Genomic DNA, 13197 nt, shown 5'->3' with positions numbered 1-13197 from the left:
GGTGAACAGCCAAAAGACCTGCTTAAAGAAGGTTGGAGATGAGAACCCTCACCCAAGGTTGACCTCTGACCTCATGCTGGGGCGTGTGTGTATCCACATTACACACACACAAGATGAAGGGGGGGTGAGGAAAGGGAGGATGTCAGCCTCTGGCCTCTCTGCATGTGTGCATGCACACATTCACACATGTGCACACACACACACACACACACATCCCTGAGTCTTAGCAAACAGACTAGACCACCCTCTTGTCCCCATCTAATTCAGACACACACACACACACATAAACATATATACATGCACACACAGATGTATACATATACCCATATACATCCCAGAGTCCTAGCAGACTAGACCACCCCCTTGTCCCTATCTAATCTGGATGCATACGCACACATTCACACACACACAAGCACACACACCTATACACATACTTACACACACATAGCCCAGAGTCCTAGCAGACCAGACCACCCTCTTGTCCCATCTAATTTGGAAGTGTACCTCCTAACCCTGTCTCTCCTGGTTTTCCTTCTTCATTTCTGATTTTCCTTAAGCCTCTGCCTGGGTTCTTTGTGTCCACCTAGATAAACAACACTGAGATTCATCCATGATCATTTTCTGCTCCTCTTTTTAAAAAAAATTTTTTTTTGAGACAAGGTATAACTATGTAGCCCTGGCTGGCCTCGAACTATGTAGTCCAGGCTGGTCTTGAACTCACAGAGATCTGCCTGCCTCTGCTTCCAAGTGCTGAGATTAAAGGTGTGCGTCCCCGCAACCCTGTGACCCTAGTATTCTTGAACTTGCCTCCCCAGTACTCACAGCACTCAAATTGTATTCTCAGCATAGATCCTCCTCAGAAACCCCACAGTCTCAGTGTCCCATCCCCATGCAGTCCTCCCATTGGGCTGTGGCATCACTATGCAAGACAGAAACAGGGAGGGAGGGGTCTACCGTCTGCTCTTTTACCTCCTCAATCGAGTCAGTCCACATGGTGTGGCTCATATACTTGCAACCCTTCCCCTCCACCTTCACTGCTTCTGCCTCAGTACCAGTCTGCATGTGACCTCCCTGTCACTCTGACTCCCCAGGCCCATCTCCTTTGTCTGTGGCCTAATGAGGTAGCCTGTATTGGTAGACTCCCTGTCAATTCTTAAGTCCAGCTGGCCTCCAAGTCCTGTACACATGATCTCCTGGCATCTCTGGAAACCACTTCATCCAACACAGTCCATTGTGAGGGTCCTGGTCCAAGTGTCAACATTCCCTCCTCTAAGAGTACCCAGTGGGCTCTGTAAATCCAGCCTATCCTCTCCAGCCTGGCCTGTCGCGTGCTCCTTCAGAAAGTGACTCGAACATCTACCATGAGACCACATCACTCCACGGCTCCAGAGCGCTCTAGAAAAGTCACTTTGCTCAAGAACCTGTAGCTTTCACCTGGGGCTGACTGCTGAACTCATCCCTTGCTCTGTTTCCATCACCGCAGTCTCTCCAGCTGTTTACCCCAGCAGGACCCGGCACTTGCTCTTCTATCTGGTCATGTTCAGATGCCATCACCATCAGTAAGTCCACTGGGGTTCGTCACAGCGCACTGCCAGCACCTGGCCTTCCCCACAATCTGCTCTTGTGTTTCCCCCGGAGATGGGTTTGGACATTTGCCCTCTTGGCCCTGTCTCAACTTCTCAATGTCTTTCTTATGGCAATGTCTGGTTAATGCAAGGAAGTACCACAGTGCCTCTACACCTTCTGAGTTAGACCCTGCCTCATGACTAGGGGTCTGCAGGCACTGGCTTGACAGCTGGCCCCGACAGAGCCGCGGCTAGCAGGTTAGACGAATGTTGGTCCAAGGATCCAAGCAGAGATTTTGTTCAACTCCAGATGGTAAACGTTAAAGAGAAGCCCCAGGGGGTCTGACACCTTCCTCCAAGGAGCCAACGCCCATCACTCTGATTTTGGGATGGCAAAGGCTCAGCTATCTCCAGAGCAGGGTCAGAGAGTGACTGCACAACTTAAAGGATACATGCCCAGGATGACAGCCTCAAGGCATTTGATAGGCAAGGACTCTCGGGTCATTTCTTTTGCTGTTTCCATTAACCTGTGGGATAGAACACAGCAGGGTATCTCAAGACTTGTGTAATTATGTAGTCCACCCCAACTATCTGTCAGTCTGTCAGCACAGCTGTCTCCACACTAAGCATCATGCAGATATCCAGAGGGAAGGGGAGACCTCACCTCCCAGGAAGACCTCAAAACACATCTTCACTTGCCAGGACTGAGATTCTCTAGTCCCCACCAACCTTGCACCCCCCCAGAGAGGAGTGTTGCATTCCATGGCATCCTCTCAGCCTGGGCACAGGGACTTACAAAGAAACAAGAAAGGAGGCCACATAAGCCAAGTTTTACAAGCCTCTTCCATCCCAAGAGTTGGTCTTGACCATTGAACTTAGCTGTCAAGAACCAACCTGTTCCTGGTGCACCTTCACCCCCTCCCCTATTGGAGCTCTGGGAGACAGGGACAGAGGTAGAGAGAGGACACAGGCAGCTCACAGGCAGAAGTCACCTGGTCCACAGGTCATGCACTACTTACCCACTCAGCGGTCTCATTTTCCTAATTTCAAAGAACTGGGTCCCCGTGTGATTGTATCTGTGTGAGGTGCGTAAAGGGAAACGACGGAAATTCCGAAATCCCGGTCACCCAGCAGAGGCCCACACCCATTCTCATCTCTCGATAGGATGAGGAAGGGGTTATTTTTCAGAAGTGGCCAGTAGGCAGCCTCTGACTCCTCACTGTCCTGCCATGGAAACCTAATTTCTTACTGAAGCCTCAATGCACCATTGACCTTTATAATACTTCATTTCAATCTGATCTGCATCCTGGTTAGTTGATGATGTGTCTTAATTCACCTACTAGACTTGAAGCTCTTTGAGACTTAGGGGACCATCCTTTTATCATCTTTAGATCACCCAGAAGGCCTGGAAGAAGACCAACATGCAAGATACCAAATATTAAATGAACCTTCATCCTGCAGTTATACAAACAAAGCCACGGATGCACTTTTGGAGCCTTTTAGAGCGGCTCGCTGGAGGGAAACCATGACTGCCATACCTTATGTCCCCATCAGTTCTACTGAAAAGTGCCTTTGGAGAATAGGTTAGGGTTAGACATGATTTAGGCTGAAGAAGATGGGACCTATATAATGCTGGAGAACAAGGTTGTAGATCATCCCCAACAACACAACTCCAAATGTAACTCTAAGGCCTTAAGGCACTTTATATAAAGAACTAAAAATCTGGAAACGCTGAGCTCCTGGAAGAACGGTTTAGAAAATGAAGACACTCCATGCTACCTTCCTTGATAATCATGATGGGTGTCCTGATCCTGTGTTAAACCATGTGATTGGGACCTAACTCAGGCTTATTGAGTCAAGCTATTACCAAATGAATGTCCCCTCCCTATGGCAGTTTCTTATTCCAAGATATCACAGAAAGAGAAGCAATGCCTTAATGAGTTTGAAAGAAAAAGTGTTTAAGAAAATAAAAGGAGGGATTTGTAAGAAACAGATAAATATTAAATAATAGTCTTTTCATTCAAACCCTGTAAAACTTGGAACTTGGCTTATGACTAGGAATTCTAATCTTTTAATCCTACCCCAACCTGTAAGACTTTTGTTTAAGGAAAACCCTGATGCACAGGAATGTCCTGATGGCTTGGAGTAGTGGATCTCTCCTCCCTTCTGGAAGATTCTTTTAAACTAGTCACTGGGAGAAACTGGGAGGGAAGACCCCGGTCAATGGGGGAACAGACCCACTTCTCTTATGTTAGGGATAAAACCCCACCAGGTTTCTGGGTCCTCTGTATACTCACTGGATCTGCCTGACCATTCAAGGCACCCTTTTGGAAAAGTAAAATCTGCCTTGTTGAGTTTAAAAAAAAAAAACAAAAATAAATGAGAGTAAATGAACAGATGGGTGGGTAGCTCAATGGGTAAATAAGTGAAAGGATGGATGGATGGACCTTTAATCCCAGCACTCAGAAAGCAGAGGCAGGAGGATCTCTGTGAGTTCAAGGCCAGCCTGGTCTACATAGCAAATCCAGGCCAGCTTTATTTTGATATATCACAGTGAAAGATTTATCGTCCTCTTTTTTTTTTTTTTTTTTTTAAAAAAAAAAAAAAAAAAAAAAAAAAAAAAAAAAGGATGTGTGGGTGGATGAAAGGATGGATGGATGGATGGATGATGGATGGATGGATGGATGGATGAAGGAAGGAAGGACAGATGAATGGGAAAATAGGTGGATGGGTGGGAGAATGGAAGGAAACATAGATGGTTTATGTACATATGGATAGACTGACCAACGCGCTAATAATGTATGGAAGGGAAGATGGAGAGATGGAGGATGGATGAATGGCAGGAAGGTCTTTCAATAGCACATAGAACTTACTGTGAAAACATCTATTTCATGCCTGGACGGCACTTGACATGACTAATCTAATAGATGGCACCATTATCCACATCTGGATTTTGAATGATCACCCAGTTCTCAGGTGCTAGCAGTCCCGTACCAGGTTCTTCTGAAGAGACCAGCCCCACTGATACCATGTTTTCTGAGACTCAGTCTTGACTGTTTTTTTTAACCTCAAAGAAAACTTGCTTTGTATGTTTTGTTCTTTTGTCTTAAACAAAAATCTTATTTTAAAAAATTATTTTTATTTTATGTATATTGTCTGCATGTATGTAAGTGCACCCATGTTATGCAATGCCTGAGTGGGCCAGAAGGGGGCATCGGATGCCCTGGAAATGGAGTTAGGGAGAGTTGTTAGCCACCATGGGTGCTAGGAACCAAACCCAGGTCCTCTGCAAGAACAGCCAGAGCTCTTAACCTCTGAGACATCTCTCTACTCCCTGAACCCCGCCCCCCAGTGTCTTTAAAGTAGAATTCAGTCAGTACAAAGTAAGATAAATCCATATTAAATAACGAAAAGCTGCTTGACCATCTTCTCTTAGTTCTTAGTAATTAACAGCTAAGCTCCTGGAAAAGTGGTAGGGACAGTCTCCCTGGTGCCTCCCCTGCACTGAGCGAGAGGCGCCAGAGCAGGCTTCACCCAACTGGCAGAGTCACAGGACACCCCTTTCCAGAAGCCTGAAAAAACCAGCACTGTGGTTCACTGCCACTCACATGCTGTCCTGGGGGAAGGCAAGACTGGGCCTCATGACCCCACTGGCAGCTGAACACAGCTATAGCCGGGTATGGCTCCGAGCAGTCCCCCTTGCACCTGTGTCCAAGACAAAACAGTAGGGTACCACAAAGGACCAGCTCAGAAGGAAAAGTGTCTCCACTCTGCCTCCCCCGATGATGGTGGCAAAGCCCCAGTGACCAGGAGCACCATCCCCACAGCCTCTTGGGGCTTTTCACAGCCAGCTCCTACTATCAGTAATTTAGGTGAATGGCCATCATAATGGATCAGAGAAAAAAAATTAAAAAGCAGACCCATCAAAGGCCAGATGTGGTGGTGCCCACCTTTAATCCCAGCACTTGAGGGGCAGAGGCAAGTGAATCTGTGAGGCAGAGGCCGGCCTGGTCTACAAAGCTGGGGCTAAAAAAGCAGAGACCCTTCCAAGCGACAGTAAGGACTGGGCTGAGCATCTGCAGTAGCTTTTACCATAGCATGAGCAAATGCTGTGAAAAGCACATGGGAAGTGTCCGTATTGATGCAGCTCAACCAGGCTCTCCTCTGGAATCCTGGCTTCCTTGGGAGGGCCTTGTGCTAGTAAGAAGTGGGAGTCTACTGCCTGGAATGTGCAGTGAGCAGTAAGTCACAATTCAGAAAAGGTCTTCTCTTGGGATCCAGGTCTATTCGGACAGGCGTTGTGTCTCTGGACACTAATGTGAGGGTCCCAGTTTGGAGATCAGCACCAACACCCAATAGCTTTGACAGGGCTGCGGTTGTCAGCATCTCTTTGGAGGCTGGAGCTAGGGTCGCCTAATGAGGCAGCCTGGGCTACATGGGGAAGATGCCTTGTAGGAAGGTGATGACTCGAGGCAGAACTGAAAGGCTGATCAAGTAACCGCTCCACCTTAACGTATAGAAACTGGTGCCACCCAGTCCTGGAAGATGCTGCTGTCTGATACCTTCAGAAGAAACACAAGGAAAGTTCTTGCCGACCACAGAGAGGAGGGGAACGTGGGCTCAGTGCTTCAGAGAGGAGGGGAACATGGGCTCAGTGCTTCAAGCTCTTTCAGCCTCAAGGCTTGGGGGGAAGAAACAGAAAGCAAGCCAATGTGCTTGGGGCTCTTTGGGGCAACCTATGTCAAGGAGGAAGGCTAAAATCAACGAGGAGTGACATCCAGGATGGTGCACTGGGGCCAGCTTCCCTCTGAATCCTGTCTGATAAAATACCAAAAGCAATAAGTGGACATCACTTGTGCCCCTTTGTCCCTATGGTGCTGCTTCTGAGAGACCCAAGAACCGAACTAGCCTGGAATGAAAACACCAGAGAGGGAAGCCAAAAGCCTGACAGGACCGAACGCAGCCTGAACCCACAGGGCTTCTTGGTAGTTCTTTAAGTTCAGGTTGGAGGGGCCCCACTGCAGAGCCCCAACTGTTCATGCAGAGCTGGGCAACATCACGCCTGGGGTTCTGGAAACCACAGGCAGTGTCAGATGGGTCTTCTGAGATTATGAGGGCAGGCATGAGGAAAAAGAAGTGGGAAGGAAGGAGAGGAACAGAACAGGAGGGAGAGGGAAGGGGATCCAGGAGAGGAATGGAACAGGAGGGAGAGGGAAGGGTATCCAGGGGAGGAAGGAGAGGAATGGAACAGGAGGGAGCGGGAAGGGGATCCAGGGGAGGAAGGAGAGGAATGGAACAGGAGGGAGAGGGAAGGGGATCCAGGGGAGGAAGAAGAGGAGCGACCTGATCAAGGAGGAGGAAGTGGAGAAAAAGGAAGGCATTGAAGAAAAAGGGGACCCCAGGGAGGACAGATGGAGAAATATCGCCCCGCCACCGCCTCCTGACTGCCACTGTGCTTGAAGCAACATGGCTTGTTCATTCTGGTCACAGCCTCCGCTGTGATGTTTCTAAGGCACAGTTAAACAGATGAATAAAGAGATAGCCTGACTCTCAGCTTTTCATTTTAAGGCCAAGAGTGGACCGGGCTTCACTCAAGCTTTTTTTTTTTTTTTTTTTTTTTGGTCTTTTTGAGACAGGGTCTCCCTGTAGCCCCAGCTGGCCTGGAACTCACTATGTAGACCAGGGTGGCCTCGAAGTCACGGAGATTGGCCTGCCTCTGCCTCCCAAGTGCTGGGATTAAAAGCGTGCGCCACCATGCCTGCCCGGCTCTTCACTCATACTTTTATTGAACAGCATTTCTGGCATCAATTGGGTAAGTAAAACCCGGAATCCACCCTTGTCAGGGACCCTTGCCCTTTGACCCCTAGGTCTAACATGTCTCACACAGACTTCTCAATTTTTCTCACTGCTTTCAATGAGAAAATGCTGTGTTTAGTGCTATAACAGGTTAACAAGCATACCCATATCCATTCCCTGTCTTGGGTGGAGGGCAAAGTGGGTCCTGAGGGATTAAGGTCAGATGTCCGGGTCACAAGAGGAACACATGGCTCCGTGAGCTTGTTTACATTATAAAGAGTAAACCTTTTCCGTTCTGAGGTTAAGTAAAGATCTTTAGGTCAGATTGTGTCCATATTGTAAAAGTCATTTCTACACTGCTATCACTGACTGAGGCTGTCACCCAGGAACTTCCACATCAGGCCCCACCAACCATAGAGTTTCTGATAACCAGCTGGGGACAGACATGCCACCAGGCTTGTAATCTCTGTGCCCACCCCTTGTCTGTGGTACCCAGCCCCTAGCTAGAAGGATACTGTAGTGTCTTCATGTAATTCTGAATGGCCTGGAGCCAGTCTGGGATGGTCATCGACAGCCTGTAATTTGGGACCTGGGGTATCGAAGGCTGCAGAGAAATAGAGAGAGAGGGATCCTGTTAGTAGTCCTGTTCGAGGGCTCCCAAAACTTTGAGAGCAAGAGCTGCTCCCAAGAACAGGACACTTGGTTCAGTCACCTGTTGCTCTGGGGTCTCCTCCACACCATCTTCCCTAAGACAGTCAAACCACCACTGAAGCCTCCGTCTGAGCTCCCTCCATCCTGACAGTCTCACTGCATCCCAGGCTGTTTTCTCTTCGACCCTGCTGGTGTTGGATGTAACACAGCATGCCCCCTCCATGGGAACATAACGGCCTCCTGAGGCCAGGGCCATGGCCCATGGAGTCTGCCAAGAGCCTGGCCCAGGACGGACCCCAAGTGCTTCAGTGATCCTCACATTTTAATTCTACGATCCCTTGTACTGCATGGCTAATGGTGTCCCATCATATGTGTCCCCTCTGGGCACCATTTACACAGGACATGAGGCAAATGGTGCCCCAGATAAATAACTGTGGCACAATGGCACACCAGTTATGGGCACTGTACTAGTTAGTTTTCTGTCACTGTGACAAAACACAATGACCAAAAAGCAACTTGGGGAAGTTTGTTTTGGCTTATGGTTCCAGAGGGAGAGTCCATAACAGTGGGGAAGGTGGGCCGGCTGGAGCAGGAAGCTGAGAGATCGTATCTCAACTGCCAACATGGAGCAGACGGTGAACTGGAATTGGGGTGAGGACACAAACTCTGAGCGGCTCCCACTGACGTTCCACCTCCAGCAAGTTTCCCCTGCTTCAGGGCTCCATAACCTCCCCAAACCGCACCACCTAATGGAGACCTGGTGGAGGACTGTTTCTCATTCAAACCATCATAGGTACCCCTGAAGCATCTCTTCCCGTTTCTTTCCAGAGTGTTAGATCAGGGAGGCGTCTTCCTCTTGCCTTTTTCCCCAGGCTGTTTGCCCTAGTCAGCTTTCTGTTGCTGTGATAAAACACGGACCAAAACCAACTTGTGGAGGAAAGGGGTTATTTTATCTTATGACTCCCAGGTCACAATCCATCACTGAGGGAAGTGAGGGCAGGAATTCAGGGCAGGAACCTGGAGGCAGGAACTGGAGCACAGACCATGGAGGAAGGCTGCTAATGGGCTTGCTTCTGGTTTACTGAGGTAAGCACAGTGTCTCTGTCTCACTGGGTTTCTTACTCTCTACCCTCACGGAGCCCAGTCAACTTTCTTTCCCCATGTGCCTGAAGTTAGCATTCAAGCAAACCACTCCTGAGACACAAGGACACTAGCCAGGAGCATGTTTGGTTTTGTTTTTTTTTTGGGGGGGGGGGAAGGCTGGCCTTGAACTCACAGAGATCCGCCTGCCTCTGCCTCCCCAGTGCTGGGATTAAATGTGTGTGTGCCACCATGCCCGGCTGGTTTCAGTTTTTTTACTCTTTATCTTTCTCCCCTCTCCTCCCCTCGCCCGGTTAGCACTGGTCTCCCCCATCTGTGTGACGGGCTGGGTCACTGGGGACAGAGAAATTCAGTTCCTGTGGGCCCAGGACAGAGAGAGAAGCCTCCTTCAGGCGTCAGCTTCCTTGAAAGAAGCAGAAAGGGCTAAAAGAAGATTAGTTCCATTCTGGGAGAAAATACCAGGGAGGCCCCAGGGATTTAGGGCTTAGCAGACAGAAGGGGAAGCTGTGGGTAAACAGATTCCCAGACAGTCCTGGGCAGCCTGGCCAGGATGTAGAGCCAGATACCATCTGAGGCATTCCTGGCTCTGCCTCTGTCTCTCCGGGCACAGGCCCCACAGTGACTACTGAGTGGAGGGCACAGTGCCCTGGGCATGGGGTAGCAGGCTCTTCCCCACTGCTGCAGCTTTGGCCCCATCCCTGTTGTTCTTTTCCTCTCAGTGCCTCTACTCAGCCTTGGCTTTGAGGCATCTTACTCCACGGCATGGTCCCTTCAGCTGGAAGGAAAGCATCACACTTCGTACGCTCCAGCCAAGGCACCTTGTGTGAAGAGAACTGGGCTGTATGGGCACACATGCAGGCCCAACTGTTCTGCAAGCTACATTTTCTTCACAACACCTCAACACAAATAGATCACATTCCTCTCTGGGAGAGTCATTTGGAAGAGAAAAGGTTCCAGTTTAAACATTTGCTCCCATGACTCATACACACACACACACACACACACACACACACACACACGTCTCTCACACATACACACAGTCTGTCACTCACACACACACAAACTCATATACAAACTCTCAAACTAACTGATACACAAACTTACACACATGAACTCTTTCATATTAATTCTCACAAATCTTCACACATATAAAGTCTCTCGCACAAACTCCCACATACAAGTTCTCTCACACATACAAATTTACATACGTATATTCAGATTGTCTTTTTCACACATACAAACTCTCTTACACACACACAATCTCCTTCCTCCCCCCTCTTTCTCTCTTTTTCATGCACACACACAGAGACAGAGAATTTCTCACCAACAAACACTAGCAAGTGTCAAGATTTTTTTTTTTTTTTTTTTGCAGGAACACCCACGTGTCTACCATACCTGCAAACTTGTATAAGAACAAGGCCAGAGAATTCACAGACAGGTGAGGAGAGAAGAGAGACACCTCTTCAGGACTTCCATGTTCCAGGCTCTAGGCCAGGCATGGAACAGGAAACATGGGAATAGGGGAAGGAAGGGAGGAGGAAAATTACAGTCCCCATCTACACAGAGAAGGACTGTTCACACCTACTTCACAGACAAGCTGGGAAGTGAGGGAAAGTGAGTCCCATGGCCTGCATTTGTAGCCAGTAACTTGACACAGAGTCCACTGTGGGAACTGATCATCAAATTATTTCCACTCAAGTCTATGGAACCCACAAAGTGGGGTAGGACTCAGATGACAACAGCCAGTGGCGCCCAGGGGATTTAGAAAACAACTGCACAGTTACCTCAGCTGGCCGTGTCCACATTTGCTCCCAAATAGGAGGTCAAATGTATGCATTCCCCACACAGGGCTGGGGAGCAGGGCTGTGGTGGGGAGGAGGGTTGAGGTGCTCAGTGGCTGATGTCATCAGCTGTCACTCACTCTGGTGTCTGGGAGAGCTGGCTTGGGGCTCAGCCTTGGGCAATTTCAGCTAGCACCTTAGGCAGCAGGATCTGGACTATGAGCCAGGGGTCCTCCAGGTGTTATGACACAAACACCCCTGCTAAAATCCCTACTCCTTTCCTACCAGATCGGGCCCTGGTCACGCCACGTGACCCTCTAAGCCTCCGCTTGCTTCCAGATAAAAAAGAACAGCATTGTCTGCTCCAAACCTTAGAGCTGTTGAGTAGATGGTGTGTCTTACTGTATAAAGTGGCACAGAGGGAGGGGGCTGCACACAGTGGTCACTGGATGTAAGCTGGGTTATCATCCATTAGTAACACTCCCAGGGTTTAGAGATCAAGGAGACCCACAATCAGCTCTGTCAGGCAATTCTCTGAAACTTCACCCCGCGAAGATGCCTTCTACCCGAACGGAAGGGGAAAAATAGTCCACATCCCCTCACTCAGTGCAGTACAAGCTGACAAGGGGTGGACGTGCTTAACTGATGCAGAGTTCACACAGAGTGACAAGAAAACTCATTAGGCCTCAGTGAAAACGTGAATGGAGCCAGCTAAGTAGACAGACGAAATGAGCAAACAAGCTCTATCTGGACGCACAGTGAGACACAAGTCTGCCTTCGAATACACATCCGGGGACAGACCGAAACATGGATGAAACCTGAAGACATTTTACTAAGTAAAATAAGCCAACCACAAAATGGCACATACTGGGCCAGCGGGATGGCTCAGTGGGTAAAGACACTTGCCCCTAGGTCTGATGATCTGAGTTCAGTTCCCAAACCCACGTGGTAGAAGGAGAGGACCAACCCTGGCAAGTTATCTGGTGTCCACAAGCATGCCTTTGTGTGCGTGTGCATGCACTTACAGGCATACACACACACACACACACACACACACACACACACACACACACACAGGCACACACTAAATGTTTAAAAAACTAAATATGAGGCTTCTAGAGTTCTCAGATTCATAGAGACAGGAAGTGGATTGTGGGTGCCAAGGGGCTGAGGGAGCGTTCCAGAGGTAATATTTAGTGTGTAAGTTGCAGTACAGGAAGATGAAAAAGTTTTGGAGATGGAAGGTGGTTATAGAAGTAAACCACAGGAATGTCCTTTACATCTTAGAACTTATCACTGCTACAAAGCACCTGAGAAAATCAGCTTATAAAAAGGAAAGGTTTATTTTGGATCACAGGTTCAGAGGTTTTAGATGTGACACATCATGGCAGATCTGTTCGCCTCATGGCAGGTAGGGGGAGGAAGAGAGAGACACAGAGCGAGAGCGAGAGAAAGAAAGAAAGAAAGAAAGAAAGAAAGAAAGAAAGAAAGAAAGGAGACCAGTGCCTCACTATCCCCCTCAGGGGTACATTCCTAATGACATAAATGACCTAACTTCCTCCCACTAGGCCCCACCTCCTAAAGGATCAAGCACCTCCTATTAACACCACAGGCTGGGGACAAAGCCTTCAACGAGTAAGCATTTGGGGGACATCAAGATCCAAACAGCAGCCACACACTTCTCAGTGGTTGGAAAAGCAGATTGTATGTCATGTATGTTTGACCACAATAAATAAACAGCCACAAAAATAATTTACAGAAGAAGAAATGCAAATAGTGAATACTTGGGAAAAGTTCATGTTCAATAAAAGCAACAAAAAATGAAACCTAAAGCCAGCAGACAAAAAGAAGTAACAAAAATCAGAGCAGAAATTAATGAAATAGAAACAAAGAAAACAATACAAAGAATCAACAATTCCAAGAGCTGATTCTTTGAAAAGATAAACAAGATTGACAGACCCCTAGACTAGTTAAGCAAAAGAAAGAAAGAGCACCTCCAAATCAACAAAAATCAGAGATGAAAGGGGAAACATCACAACAGGCACCAGAAAGATACAGAACATTATAAGCAAATACTTTAAAAACCTACACACTACCAAATTTGAAAACCTAAAAGAAATGGACGGATATCTAAAAGAAATAGACAGAACCACCAAAACTAAACCAAGAAGAGATCAACAGCTTAAACAGACCCATAACACACAAGGAAATTGAAAGAGTAATACAAAACCTCCCGATTAAAAAAATCTCAGAACCAGATGGATTTACAGCAGAATTCTATCAGACATTTAAAGAAGATCTAC

The 13197-nt window shown here is 47.9% G+C and overlaps 1 protein-coding gene across 1 annotated transcript in view; it reads right to left on the bottom strand.

The window, feature by feature from the left end:
• Vash2 (vasohibin 2) overlaps positions 1-13197 on the bottom strand; it is a 49216-nt gene that overhangs the window by 26033 nt on the left and 9986 nt on the right. The window contains exons 3-5 of the mRNA XM_008824847.3: positions 7877-7965; positions 2585-2641; positions 2018-2092 (exon numbers count right to left, since the gene is read on the bottom strand). Of these exons, the coding sequence (XP_008823069.1) occupies positions 2018-2092; positions 2585-2641; positions 7877-7965 (221 nt within the window). The remainder of the gene's footprint in view (positions 1-2017; positions 2093-2584; positions 2642-7876; positions 7966-13197) is intronic.

This window comes from Nannospalax galili, unplaced genomic scaffold (assembly GCF_000622305.1).
Source record: "Nannospalax galili isolate Female #2095 unplaced genomic scaffold, S.galili_v1.0 scaffold648, whole genome shotgun sequence".
Classification (NCBI taxonomy): domain Eukaryota; kingdom Metazoa; phylum Chordata; class Mammalia; order Rodentia; family Spalacidae; genus Nannospalax; species Nannospalax galili.
The sequence above is the reverse complement of the archived record's forward strand: the minus strand, read 5'-3'. Positions and strand labels throughout refer to the sequence as shown.